General features: G+C 42.1%; 1 protein-coding gene across 5 annotated transcripts; it reads left to right on the plus strand.

Moving 5' to 3' along the window:
* The first annotated feature begins 2,648 nt into the window (after positions 1-2,648).
* tab3 (TGF-beta activated kinase 1 (MAP3K7) binding protein 3) lies at positions 2,649-12,478 on the plus strand. Of its 5 annotated transcripts, none has more exons than XM_060880804.1 (7): positions 2,649-2,853; positions 4,997-5,162; positions 6,096-7,137; positions 7,346-7,506; positions 9,353-9,446; positions 10,352-10,426; positions 11,662-12,478. In XM_060880804.1, exons 2-7 carry the CDS (start codon positions 5,061-5,063, stop codon positions 11,823-11,825), a joined length of 1,638 nt encoding a protein of 545 aa, XP_060736787.1. In that variant the 5' UTR covers positions 2,649-2,853; positions 4,997-5,060; the 3' UTR covers positions 11,826-12,478. The 5 variants fall into 5 exon arrangements, with proteins under 5 accessions (XP_060736787.1, XP_060736789.1, XP_060736790.1 ...); XM_060880806.1 differs by having other exon boundaries at positions 11,668-12,478; XM_060880807.1 differs by having other exon boundaries at positions 11,671-12,478.
* The last annotated feature ends 387 nt before the right edge of the window (positions 12,479-12,865 follow it).

The following is a 12,865-nucleotide window of genomic DNA, read 5'->3' on the forward strand; positions in this document are numbered from 1 at the left end:
AGAATATATTATACATACAATAGAGTTCAACAGAATATATTATATACAGAATAGAGTTCTACAGAATATATTACTGTATAAACTGTATAGAATAGAGTTCTACAGAATATATTATCTATAGAATAGAGATCTACAGAATATATTACTGTATAAACTGTATAGAATAGAGTTCTACAGAATATATTATCTATAGAATAGAGTTCTACAGAATATATTATATATAGAATAGAGTTCTACAGAATATATTATCTATAGAATAGAGTTCTACAGAATATATTATCTATAGAATAGAGTTCTACAGAATATATTACTGTATAAACTGTATAGAATAGAGTTCTACAGAATATATTATACATACAATAGAGTTCTACAGAATATATTATATATAGAATAGAGTTCTACAGAACATATTATACATGCATAGAAGAGTTCTACAGAATATATTATATATAGAATAGTTCTACAGAATATATTATACGTGCATAGAATAGTTATACAGAATATATTATATAGAATAAAGTTATACAGAATATATTATATATAGAATAGAGTTATACAGAATATATTATACGTAGAATAGAGTTTTACAGAATATATTATATATAGAATAGTTCTACAGAATATATTATATAGAATAGAGTTCTACAGAATATATTATACGTAGAATAGAGTTCTACAGAATATATTATATAGAATAAAGTTCTACAGAATATATTATACATAGAATAGAGTTATACAGAATATATTATATATAGAATAGAGTTATACAGAATATATTATATAGAATAGAGTTATACAGAATATATTATATAGAATAGAGTTATACAGAATATATTATATAGAATAGAGTTATACAGAATATATTATATAGAATAGAGTTCTACAGAATATATTATACATAGAATAGAGTTATACAGAATATATTATACATAGAATAGAGTTATACAGAATATATTATATATAGAATAGAGTTATACAGAATATATTATATAGAATAGAGTTATACAGAATATATTATATAGAATAGAGTTATACAGAATATATTATATAGAATAGAGTTATACAGAATATATTATATAGAATAGAGTTTTACAGAATATATTATATAGAATAGTTCTACAGAATATATTATATAGAATAGAGTTCTACAGAATATATTATACGTAGAATAGAGTTCTACAGAATATATTATATAGAATAGTTCTACAGAATATATTATTTACAGAATACAGAGTTCTGTATAATCAATAAAAAAAATCAATCCATTAGAATGGGGTGATATAGAATAGAGTTCTCTTTAACAGAATAGAATTTTAGTCAATGCAACATTTGAAATTGGTATTTTTAAGCTCATTATAGTGAGTTCAATGTAAATTTGTGAGCAGCAGTATGGCTTCATGCCCAGAAAGAGCACAACAGATGCAATTTTTGCTCTGAGAATGTTGATGGAGAAGTATAGGGATGGTCAGAGGGAGTTGCACTGTGTGTTTGTAGACTTAGAGAAAGCGTATGACAGGGTGCCAAGAGAAGAGCTGTGGTACTGTATGAGGAAGTCAGGAGTAGCAGAGAAGTATGTCAGAGTGGTGCAGGACATGTATGAGAGGAGCAGGACAGTGGTGAGGTGTGCTGTAGGTCAGACAGAGGAGTTTACAGTGGAGGTGGGACTGCATCAGGGATCGGCTCTGAGCCCCTTCCTGTTTGCTATAGTGATGGACCAGTTGTCAGAGGAGGTCAGACAGGAGTCTCCTTGGACGATGATGTTTGCAGATGACATTGTGATCTGTAGTGAGAGCAGGGAGCAGGTGGAGGAAAACCTGGAGAGGTGGAGGTTTGCGCTGGAGAGAAGAGGAATGAAAGTCAGTCGTAGTAAGACTGAATACATGTGTGTGAATGAAAGGGAGGGAAATGGAACAGTAAGGTTACAGGGTGAAGAGGTGAAGAAGGTACAGGAGTTTAAGTACTTGGGGTCAACAGTCCAGAGTAATGGAGAGAGTGGGAAAGAAGTAAAGAAGCGAGTGCAGGCAGTTTGGAGTGGGTGGAGAAAGGTGTCAGGAGTTCTGTGTGATAGGAAAATATCAGCAAGAACCAAGGGGAAGGTGTACAGGACAGTGGTGAGACCGGCCGTGCTGTATGGTTTAGAGACAGTGTCACTGAAGAAGAGACAGGAGTCAGAGCTTGAGGAAGCTGAACTGAAGATGTTGAGGTTCTCTTTGGGTGTGACGAGATTGGACAGGATTAGGAACGAGTACATCAGAGGGACAGCTCATGTTGGACGTTTGGGGGACAAAGTTAGGGAGGCGAGATTAAGATGGTTTGGACATGTTCAGAGGAGGGAGAGTGAGTTTATTGGTAGGAGAATGTTGGACATGGAGCTGCCAGGCAGGAGGCAAAGAGGAAGGTCAAAGAGGGGGTATATGGATGTAATTAATGAGGATTTGAAGCTAGTGGGTGCAAGTGTTGAGGATGCAGAAGATAGGGATAGGTGGAGAGAGATGATTCGCTGTGGCGACCCCTGAAGGGAAAAGCCGAAAGAAGAAGAAGAAGATAGTGAGTTCAATGTTTTTATTTTATTTTCACACGCGGTCACGTGACTGCGGTGTGCCCGGTTAAAGCGTTTGCCTCCTCTCCGTACCGCTAGGTGGCAGTAATGTCCTGCTCGGTCTGCGGATAAACTAAACAAAATTACGGTGAGCGGCAGCGGGTTTCGTGAGTTTAGCTTGTAGCCTGTTAAAGCTGCTGAGGAATCTGAAGCATTTTACAGAACGCTGTTGCTGATTTTATAATCGCGTGGAGCAGAAAACAAACACCGAAAACCTGCACTGGACTTCAATGGCAACGAGGAGCCGCATCACGGTAACAGTTCTCGTGTGCTAACAGGCTAATCCTGTGCTAACAGGCTAATCCTGTGCTAACGGGTTTAGGTACCTGGGCGACACTTCAGCTTGGTTTTCCGGAGCTTCTGTTCTAGTTTGTTTACGTTTATACCGAGGTTTGTTCAGTCTGATGGCGGTTCAGTGATGAATTAACGCGTCTGTTTGGTGTCACACAGTCGAATGATCCGTTTACCTGCAGCAGCGTTAACTGCTGTTTCTCCATCATAATATCTACAACTTCTACACGTAATTCGGTACATGTTATTTTCATCCCTTACATTTCTTTACTGTCGCTATTAAATCCTGATGTTATTATTCTTTAATTATGTGTGTTCTCGTGTTTACTGCTGCTGACTGTCAGGTGACGGTTTGTTTGTTTCCGGTTTCGGGAGTTCTTCAGTGTTCTGACTTAATACAGACAGGTGACTCCTAATAAGGTTTATAGATTAATTTAAGACATCAGGAGGTTAATGTTTCCAGTTTTGTCGATGTTTCTGCTAAACTGGACTTGATTGTCTTGCTATAGCAACCGCTCCGTTGTTGCCAGCTAACAGACACGTCGTTGCTAACGACATAGCGGACTGTTCGGTTCCTGATCTCTTCGCTCGACTCTGATTCATAAAAGACGATTCGATTATAATGTTCTTGTATAGGGAAAAGATAAACAAGCAATTTGTTGATCATTGTACAGAAACACACGCTACGTAGTACATAACCCATAATACACGTCAGAGATTGTGGTATGAACGATAAGGTATGTAGAAGGATTTTTAAAGATTAGGAGTCGGCTCTGTTGTGTTTAGAGAATCGATACATTTTGTTGAACCGATTCCGAAGTCCTGTACTGATAATCTGTGGTACACGCTAGCTAACGCTAAATAGATGAGGATTTAATAGAACTAGCCAGTTTTATACATTCAGTCATATCCTTGTATTCTTGTACTGTTTGTTAAAGATATTATGTTATGTATCGTGTAAAAAAGAAAGAGATAAGCGACGTTAGCCTGCTAGTTATAGCTAGTTATAGCTAGTCATAGCGTTGCTTTGCGCATTATCAGAAAAAGACGTTCTACAAATCTATAAAATAATCATTCATATGTCTTGCTAGACAGTTAAAAATCCTGTAGATTAATGTGTAGAATAGTTGTAATGTGTGAGCATTAATGCTAAAAGCTAACATGAGGTGGGATTAATTAGCACGTTTGTTTAGCTCAAGATCGACAGAACAAAAATAGACTGAAATGCACTTTATTGGATTAACGTGGATTCATTAATTCCATCTTTTGCCTTTTAAATTGACTCTTTATCCTTGTATAAGGTTGAAGCTACTTGTCTGTGGATTTAGCACATTGTCCGTGAATAATGTGATAAAATGTTTGAATAGAAACAGAAACTTTCTGCTGGATTCTTCATCTCATCCGGTTCTTTACATCATCTTCTGCATCATCATCTGCAGTGAAGTTCTGATTTATGTGCAGCAGTTTCTCAGTTACAGACCGATATGTTGGTGGACATGTTGATCCATCAGATCATAAGACTGAGGACCAATAATGTGAAAGTGAAAATCAGGCCGACTTGTTTGGAAGATATTTCGTTGCATGTCTTCCAACAAAAGATAAAGACACAAAGTTTTATGGCGTTCAGTGATGAGCAACATTAACACAAGATCACTATTCCACTAGATTTGGTTGTGGGGATTTGTGATCATTCACCCATTCGATAGGAGCATAAGTGAGATCAGACTCTGATGCTGGGATGATGTGGAGAAGTGTTCAGTAAGGTTGAGTCTTTAGCGCTGTGATTCTAAAGCTGGTCCAGATCTGATCAAGACTACTTTGTTTTCTGGGTATTTTAACGATTTATTATGTGTAGGTTTATTTTTCTCCCAAGAGCAGCAGTTTTTTCACCACTCCCTGCTCTTTTTGCCTCTCGCCATGTACCATCTGGTAATTCTGCACTGGCACTGCTCCATTACTCACATCCGAGCTCAGTGCTCTACAGCGCTTTATCATCATCATCGTGTGTGTGCGTGTGTGTGTGTGTGTGTGTGCACGTTCACGTGTGAAGAGAGTGTTTGATCTGTATTGCTGGCTGATTGTGTGTGTGCGTGCGCATGTGTGCAGGTGATGAGAGAAGAGCAGCTGCTGCCCTTGCGGCTGCGAGCTCAGTAAAGGCCGTGGGCTCAGCATGGCACAGGGAGCACCGCAGTTGGACTTCCACGTCCTGCAAGACCTGAAGCAGCGTTTTCCTGAGATCCCAGAGAACGTCGTGTCCCAGTGCCTTCTGCAGGTGAGCTCATCCTGAGGAAAAATAAAGCAGGTGATCAGCTGTAACACTAAAGACTAGAGAGAGTGAGAGATGGTGAGCGACCCGGCCTCCTCCTCCTCTTCCTCCTGCTGAGTCTTTGTTCCCTTCACTCATGTTTACTCTCTGGTCAATAATTGATGATTAGAGGAAGGAAGAAGCCGGAATTCTGATACCTGTTATAGAACGCTGACTCATGGACATCAAGCGCTTTGAATCAAACCATCATCAAAAATTCATCATTATAAAGCTGTAAGAATTTAATATCACTTATAGAATTCTATTTATCAGATTTATCACAACAAAATTCTACATGTATCTTTTATTTAATACAAATTATTCACATTTATTAAAAAATTATAACATTTTTGAAACGGATGGGTAAATAAATGAACAGACCTGTAACTGCCTTTATAAAACAGTACAAAAAATACAAATGATCAAATTAGTAATAAAAAAAATAGTCATTTTAATAGCTAATAATAATCTAATTATATTTATTTTATATATTGCTCATAATTGTTAAGCTAATAAAAATATTAAAGTTATGTGTGATAATTTAATAACTGAGTAAAATATAATAAATATTAAATTTAAATATTAGATTAAAAATGTCGCGTCACATTTGATTTATTTCTTCTTGCATATTTGCTTAGAGGAACTTCGATTAGATGTTTAAACCTGATTAAAGATTAAAATACCGAGCAGGTTTTATTGATGAGAATCGTGTCATTGTGCTCACTGGACAGTGAAAGTGAGATAGTGAAACATTATTAAAGGTGCAGTTTAGTGATTTTCTTTCTCTAAACCGACACATTTTACCTGAAGGTTCTGGGGATTCAGAGTTTTATAAAAACTTTTAATATTAACGTGGTTTTTCATTCATTAAGATATTTTGTCGTTTTTTTCTGTCTTCAGAATAACAACAACCTGGAGGTGTGCTGCCACCTGCTGGCTCAGGAGAGCAGTCGCTACCTGTACGAGGAATTCCACAGTCCGGAGGAAGTGCACCTGAGCCGCAACCGCATGCTGCACATCAGCGTCGGCGGCTTCCCTCCGCCTGAGAGCACCAACGCCAACGCCAACTCTAACACCGGCTACACCTCCTACTTCATGAGCGACCATGCACGTTCGGCCAGCACACCTCCACCCACCGTGCAGGGCATTTCACCCACCTACACCCCCGTGCCCTCTCGCTACATGACCCCCATCACTCTGGCTCTGTCCTCCAGCATCCCGTCTGCCCCTCAGGCGCTTCAGATTCCTCCCGGCGCGTATGGGAACAGTGGGAATGCCCTGTATATGCGCCCTTCTCCTTCTCAGAGTCCCCAGCCCACACCCTGGGCAGCGCCCGGCGCACCCGTGTACTCACCCTCACCCTACAGCACTCCACCATACCAGTCACCCTACAGCTCACCCCAGCATCACACCTTTTTACCCATCAGCCCTCCCACCCTACCCAACATGCCATACCAGCACGTCCCCTACAGGCCCTACATGCCCACCAAAAGCTCCATGAAGAACCAGATCGAGATCACACTGGACGGGCGGAAGCGCAGTAACTCCCCCATCCCTGGGCCTCAGGGGACGCTGTACATGCCCAACAGCCCTTCTCCAAGCTCACCATCCAGGGCTATTAGCATGGCACCGCCCCCCGGCACTTCCTTTCACCCAGGCGTGTATCTGGGTGGTGCACGCCCCCGCCCCGCCTCCTCGCCCCAGGCTGGAAGTGCTGCGTACATTAAGATTAAAATGGGACCAGGCCAGCAGCTGGGATCGGGATCACCATCTCCACCTGTGGAAGCAGAGTCGCTCCTGAATATCGTGGATCAGGGTGAGAAACACGGTGCTCCCGCCCCCATCCTGCCCATCTCTGCCACAACGGGCAGCGGCGTTAGCCACATCAGCCACATGCCCCGACGCTCCAGCTCCGGCTCAGACGACTACGCATACACTCAGGGTAGCGTACAAACTCCTGTTTTCATTTAGCAGCGCAACAATATGAAAATAACACTGATACTGTCAATATAATTCTGATTGACCTGTTGTCATGGTTACAAACTATCAGGAGCATTGGTTAGAGCTGTGTGACCTAATAAGTTCTTGTGTGCGTGCCAGTTTGGATCCGGTCGGTTTTGATCCGAGTTTGTTGTCTGTGTGACCTGTAGCCTTGTTGCTGCACCAGCGTGCGAGGATGGAGCGTCTGCTGAAGGAGCTGCTATCTGAGCGGCAGAAGCTGGAGCAGCTGAAGGGCGAAGTCAACGACATGGAGTACGACGCACTGCAGAGGCGTTTCAGGCGTGTTAACAGCTCCTGCCTTATCCCACGGGTGAGCTCGCACACGCACGCACGCACACACACACACACACACACACACACACACACCCCACAGGGTTCATGGCTGTAAAATGGTTGTGTTACAAAATAATTACTGTCATCAATAACACCATCATTAAAGGTGCAGTCAGTGATTTTTTTTTTTTTTTTTAATTTTGTTCCTCATTAAACATCAGCTTCAATAAAATGCGCTCAGAAGAGAAACTCCTGTTTCTGTGACTCCTCATTCTAATAAAGCACCTTATCCATATTCAGCCAGTGAGGATGAGGAGGCACGTCTGTCACCGTGTCTGTGTGTCTTTGTTCATGACACGGAGGTGGTGTTGTTGTTGTTGTTGTTGTTGTTGTTGTTAAATCCTCAAATTGTTACTGAGTGAAGAACCTTACATACTATAACTGTTGTAGCTGACGCTGTTAAAAAGTTGAACGTGTTTCTTGTTGTAACAGCGTAAGGATTTATGGCACGTGAAAGTAGCCGTGGGTGCTGACGTGCCATTAAATAAACGATGATAGATAAACTGAATTGCTGACGCTACCTTTATTTCCATCACAGATGAAGTGCTCATTAATATTGTTCCATTAGCAAGAAGTCGTCAGTCAACACTAGGGTTGCAAAGGGGCGGAAAGTTTCCGGCAAACTGAGACATCAAATGATCTGTGCATGTGTAACACTCCTAATTTACTGCTTATTAAGAGTTAGTAAGGTAGTTATTAAGTTTAGGTATTGGGTACAATTAATGTAGAATAAGGCATTAATATGTGCTTAATAAGTACTAATAAAGAGCCAATATTCTATTAATATTCATGCTAATAAGCAACTAGTTAAATGACCTAAAATAAAGTGTTACTGTGGATGTTATAGAAGAACACAAGTACCTGCAGGGGGTTTGGCCTCAATGGCCCTCCAGTAAGCAGTGTGCTGTGTGTAAGTGACCGAGGAACGCAGGGTACAAATTCAACTTAAATTTCATTAAATCTTGTTGTTTTAAACAAAACTATGCTGCAAGATTTTTAACTACATTTAAGTTCCTTGTTATAGACAACTCTGCATTTTTTTTTTTAAAATTCCCAGTTTATTTCCATCTATTCCCGTTAATTCCCATGGAAAGTTTACAGCCTTGAAAATTCCCCGAATTTTGCAACCCTAGTCAACACACACACACAGAATGAACTAGTATTATATAATGTATAAAATAAATACAAATTTATTAGACTTTAAAGACTATCAAACATCCTGATTACTGTCACATAACTTGTGTCTGTCTGTCTGTGTGTCCTGCCCCTCTGTCTGTCTGTCTGTGTGTCCTGCCCCTCTGCCTGTCTGTCTGTGTGTCCTGCCCCTCTGTCTGTCTCTGTCTGTGTGTCCTGCCTGTCTGTCTGTGTGTCCTGCCCCTCTGCCTGTCTGTCTGTGTGTCCTGCCCCTCTGCCTGTTGTCTGTGTGTCCTGCCTGTCTGTCTGTGTGTCCTGCCCCTCTGCCTGTCTGTCTGTGTGTCCTGCCCCTCTGCCTGTCTGTCTGTGTGTCCTGCCCCTCTGCCTGTCTGTCTGTGTGTCCTGCCCCTCTGCCTGTCTCTGTCTGTCTGCCTGTCTGTCTCTGTCTGTCTGCGTGTCCTGCCCCTCTGTCTGCCTGTCTGCGTGTCCTGCCCCTCTGTCTGCCTGTCTGCGTGTCCTGCCCCTCTGTCTGTCTGTCTGCGTGTCCTGCCCCTCTGTCTGTCTGTCTGCGTGTCCTGCCCCTCTGTCTGTCTGTCTGCGTGTCCTGCCCCTCTGTCTGTCTGTCTGCGTGTCCTGCCCCTCTGTCTGTCTGTCTGCGTGTCCTGCCCCTCTGTCTGTGGGTCTTCCAGCCTGAAGAGATAACCAGAGTCCGGACACAAAACAGACTGCTGCAGATCGACATCGACTGCACCTTGAAGGAGACCGACCTCCTGCAGTCTAAAGGTAAATCTGAATCAGTGAGATTTGATTATTTTTTGCTCGTAAACTGTTCTTACTTGTAGTTAAACATTAAACGTCCAACAGTCAGAACAAGATTACGGAGCAGGAGAGCAGATGAAGAAAAATCCCAGATGAGCCGATCGACACGTGTCAGGAACGATTGACAGTCCGGAAGCTCGAATCAGCGGTCGCTTAGCCGTCTCGTTCGTGTCCTCGCTTTGTCACAGAGGACAGAGAATGTTTCATGTTTAATAGGAAATAAAAAAAATTGTGTTCCACCTAGTTAATATTACACAAGTGTGAAGTTAGGAGCGTTTAATAAAGCGTCAGATCTAAGACTCTAGTATGTTCATAATCATCTGATGGTGATTAATGCGCTCTTCCTGTTCCTCTGCCGCTGTACGTTTACAAGCGCTCTTTATTATTAATTACTCCACGTAACGTCTTCGTTACAGAACAGTAAGACAGAAAAGTTTTGTACCTGCAGCGGTTTGCAGTTTTGTCTCCTGAAGGGAGGAAAAAATCGATATGTTGTAAAGTTGTCCTGCTGTAATTAAGCTCTTATTTATAGCATCAGTCTAATGACCAGCTGAAGCTTTCTTTAATGTTTGACTGTACGGAGCCGTAATGTGTCCACACTTCACGTTCAGCTTGTCACAACAAGTTAACAGTAACGTCCCTGTTTTCATTTTTGAGCTTAATAGGTTTTAAGGTTGATGCTATTCTTAGTCTTTGGCCTGTTTTTTTTTAATCCAAGTATCAGGATGTTTTTGATGAACTGAACGTTTCTCACAGTCGCTTTGGTTTATTCACGAACCGAGTGCATTTTATTGTATTGTAGAAGTGATGGAATGGTGGATTCATCAGAGCTCTGTTTCTTTTGTCTCTTTCTCTCTTTTTGTCTTCAGGAAAGTTTGACCCTAAAGCCATGAACAACTTTTACGATAACATCCAGCCTGGTCCGGTTGTCCGACCCAAAAAAGGTGAGGAAAAAGCAAGAGTCTTTAGTTATGAGCAGCGGAGCTACGAGACCCATCTAGCGCATATTTAATATTTACGATGTGATTTAGGACAGTTGGACTTCCTGTCCCTTATAATCAGGGACCGAATACTGCACCGTGACGACCGGTGGCCATCCTGAGCAACCGGAATCACTGGAAATCTGAAAGCAGTGCAGAATATAAACTAGTTTTAACTACTAATATAAACGTACATGGAATTATTATAATCGTCTTTGTACCACATCCGTTTATGTGCTGTTTACATTTACATTTTACTTTTACGGCATTTAGCAGACACCCTTATCCAGAGTGACTTACAACTGAGCAACTGAGGGTTAAGGGCCTTGCTCAGGGGCCCAGCAGTGGCAGCTTGGTGGACCTGGGGTTCGAACCCATGACCTTCCGATCAGTAGCCCAACACCTTAACCACTGAGCTACAACATCCCTGTTTAATGTTAGGGAAAGTGGCAAACCAAATTTATTCCTGTTCTATCAGTGGGGCGAAAGAGAGATATTGATGGAGAGAGAGACAGATTTAGAGATGGAGATATCTAAAAAGACATGAATAGAGAGATGTATAGAAATATGGAGAGAGCAACAGATGGATAGAAGCAGAGATGGATGGATAGATTCTTGGATAAATGGAGGGAGCGATATAGATGTGGTTAAAGAGATGGATTGATGGAGATTAATAGTTACAGAGAGATGGATATAAACCCCCTCTGATGTAAAGCTCTGACACTGGAGACTCCTTCCATAACTGTTCTGTATCTGAGACGCTGCTGTAGAGTTCAGTGAGAATCTGCTCGTCTTTCTCCTGTGAGCTGCAGTAGGAGACGTCCTCCATCCGCTCTGCTCCTTAAATACCTTATTGATTTATTTCTCTCTCTTTCTCTTTCTCTCTCAATTTAGCACTTACTGTCTTCCCCCTGCTCGCCGTCTCGCTTTAATTCCCTCCAACCTTCGGCGATTCTGAGATGAAGGTGAAGTGCTGTGGTGTTGTGTTACCCATAAACACTTTCTCGTCAACGCAACATCTCTTTTAGCACCTGAACGTCACTGCTGAACGATGCAGGGATGGGTCAGGAATTTCCTCGCTCTTCGTTTATTTCCCTCTCTCTTTTTCTCCCCCCTCTCTCTCTCGTTCTGTTTATCTGTCTGTCTCATTCTTTATCTCTCTGTTTGCATGTCTGTCTTTCTCTTTATGTGTGTGTTAGATGGAGGAGGAGGAGGAGGAGGAGGAGCAGGTCCAAGGCCGAAGCCGGCGCCGCAGCTTGACGAGGACTTTGAGGGCGCTCAGTGGAACTGTGAGAGCTGCACTTTCCTCAACCACCCAGCTCTGAACCGATGCGAGCAGTGTGAGATGCCGCGCTACACCTGAAACCCCGCCTCTTTTAGAAAGGCCCCGCCCACAGCTCAACCCCAAACCTTCACCTCACATCGCCTTTCCCATCGTGCACCTTTCCAGGCACTGCTGAAGGAGATGAGACCAATCCTGTGTACTCCATCAGACCATGTGCCCACTAAATCTTAATTATACCCCACCCCCTGCAGGCCTCAGACAGGCCCCGCCCCCTCGTCCGTGCACTTGTCTGAATGACTTTTCTTTCCTACTGAAAAATGATCAGGTAAGCCTAAGAGAACAAAAAACGGGGACCGGTCGGTTACGGAGAAAGCGGAGCTGAGGAGGGCGTGGTTTAATGTCAGGGGGCGTGGCCTCCTTCCCAGGCAGAAAGAGACACGTTTACATGTAGAAGGGAATCAGAGCCGACCGGACAGTAAAGCGGTGCGAGCCAGGCTCTGGTTGGTCTCACTGTAGACATCACACTGTATGTGCTCGTGGAGAGCTGAGTGAAGAAGAACACTAAGACACAAAAGTGCACATGAATTCTGTCCTACCTGGTACTTTTTTTTTTTTTTTTTTTAATGCATTTTATGCCATACTGTATTCTGTGTTTAAAAGGTGTTGATTGATTTTCCTGTGCAAATGCATCATATTGCTGTACTTATAATAAAGGAGTTGATTCTATGTGATGACACACTGCAGCTTGTGTCGTGGATAACGCTGACGATAAATTACAGTTCGAATGAACTCGGTGAAATTTCACTACCTTGCAGTTGCTTAAACTTTTGTTCAGATGAGCAGCAAAGATACATTTCATAACCTGTAACAAGCAACGCTACACCGTCTCTCACGTTCACTTACCTACAAGATTCCTGTAGAAATCATATTTGTTTAATAATCGTGTTCATGCTAGCTGCCATGCTAAATCAACACCCACCCTACAGATATTGCTGTTTCCGTGGAAACACAGACCGCCCACTTTTTCAGTGTCACGCACGGAAAAACCTAAAGTAGAGGGTAAAGAACAAGTGAAATTTATTTGCAGTGCTTCCAGAAGGCTGTAAATTGTTTTTCTT

The sequence above is a fragment of the Tachysurus vachellii genome, chromosome 11 (genome assembly GCF_030014155.1).
Source record: "Tachysurus vachellii isolate PV-2020 chromosome 11, HZAU_Pvac_v1, whole genome shotgun sequence".
NCBI lineage: Eukaryota > Metazoa > Chordata > Actinopteri > Siluriformes > Bagridae > Tachysurus > Tachysurus vachellii.

Coding starts and splice junctions, on each gene's coding strand:
- tab3 (XM_060880804.1), top strand. CDS start 5,061: ATGGCACAGGGAGCACCGCAGTTGGACTTCCACGTCCTGCAAGACCTG. Junction 7,507..9,352: donor GCTCCTGCCTTATCCCACGG/GTGAGCTCGCAC, acceptor TGGGTCTTCCAG/CCTGAAGAGATAACCAGAGT. Junction 10,427..11,661: donor GGTTGTCCGACCCAAAAAAG/GTGAGGAAAAAG, acceptor TGTGTGTGTTAG/ATGGAGGAGGAGGAGGAGGA.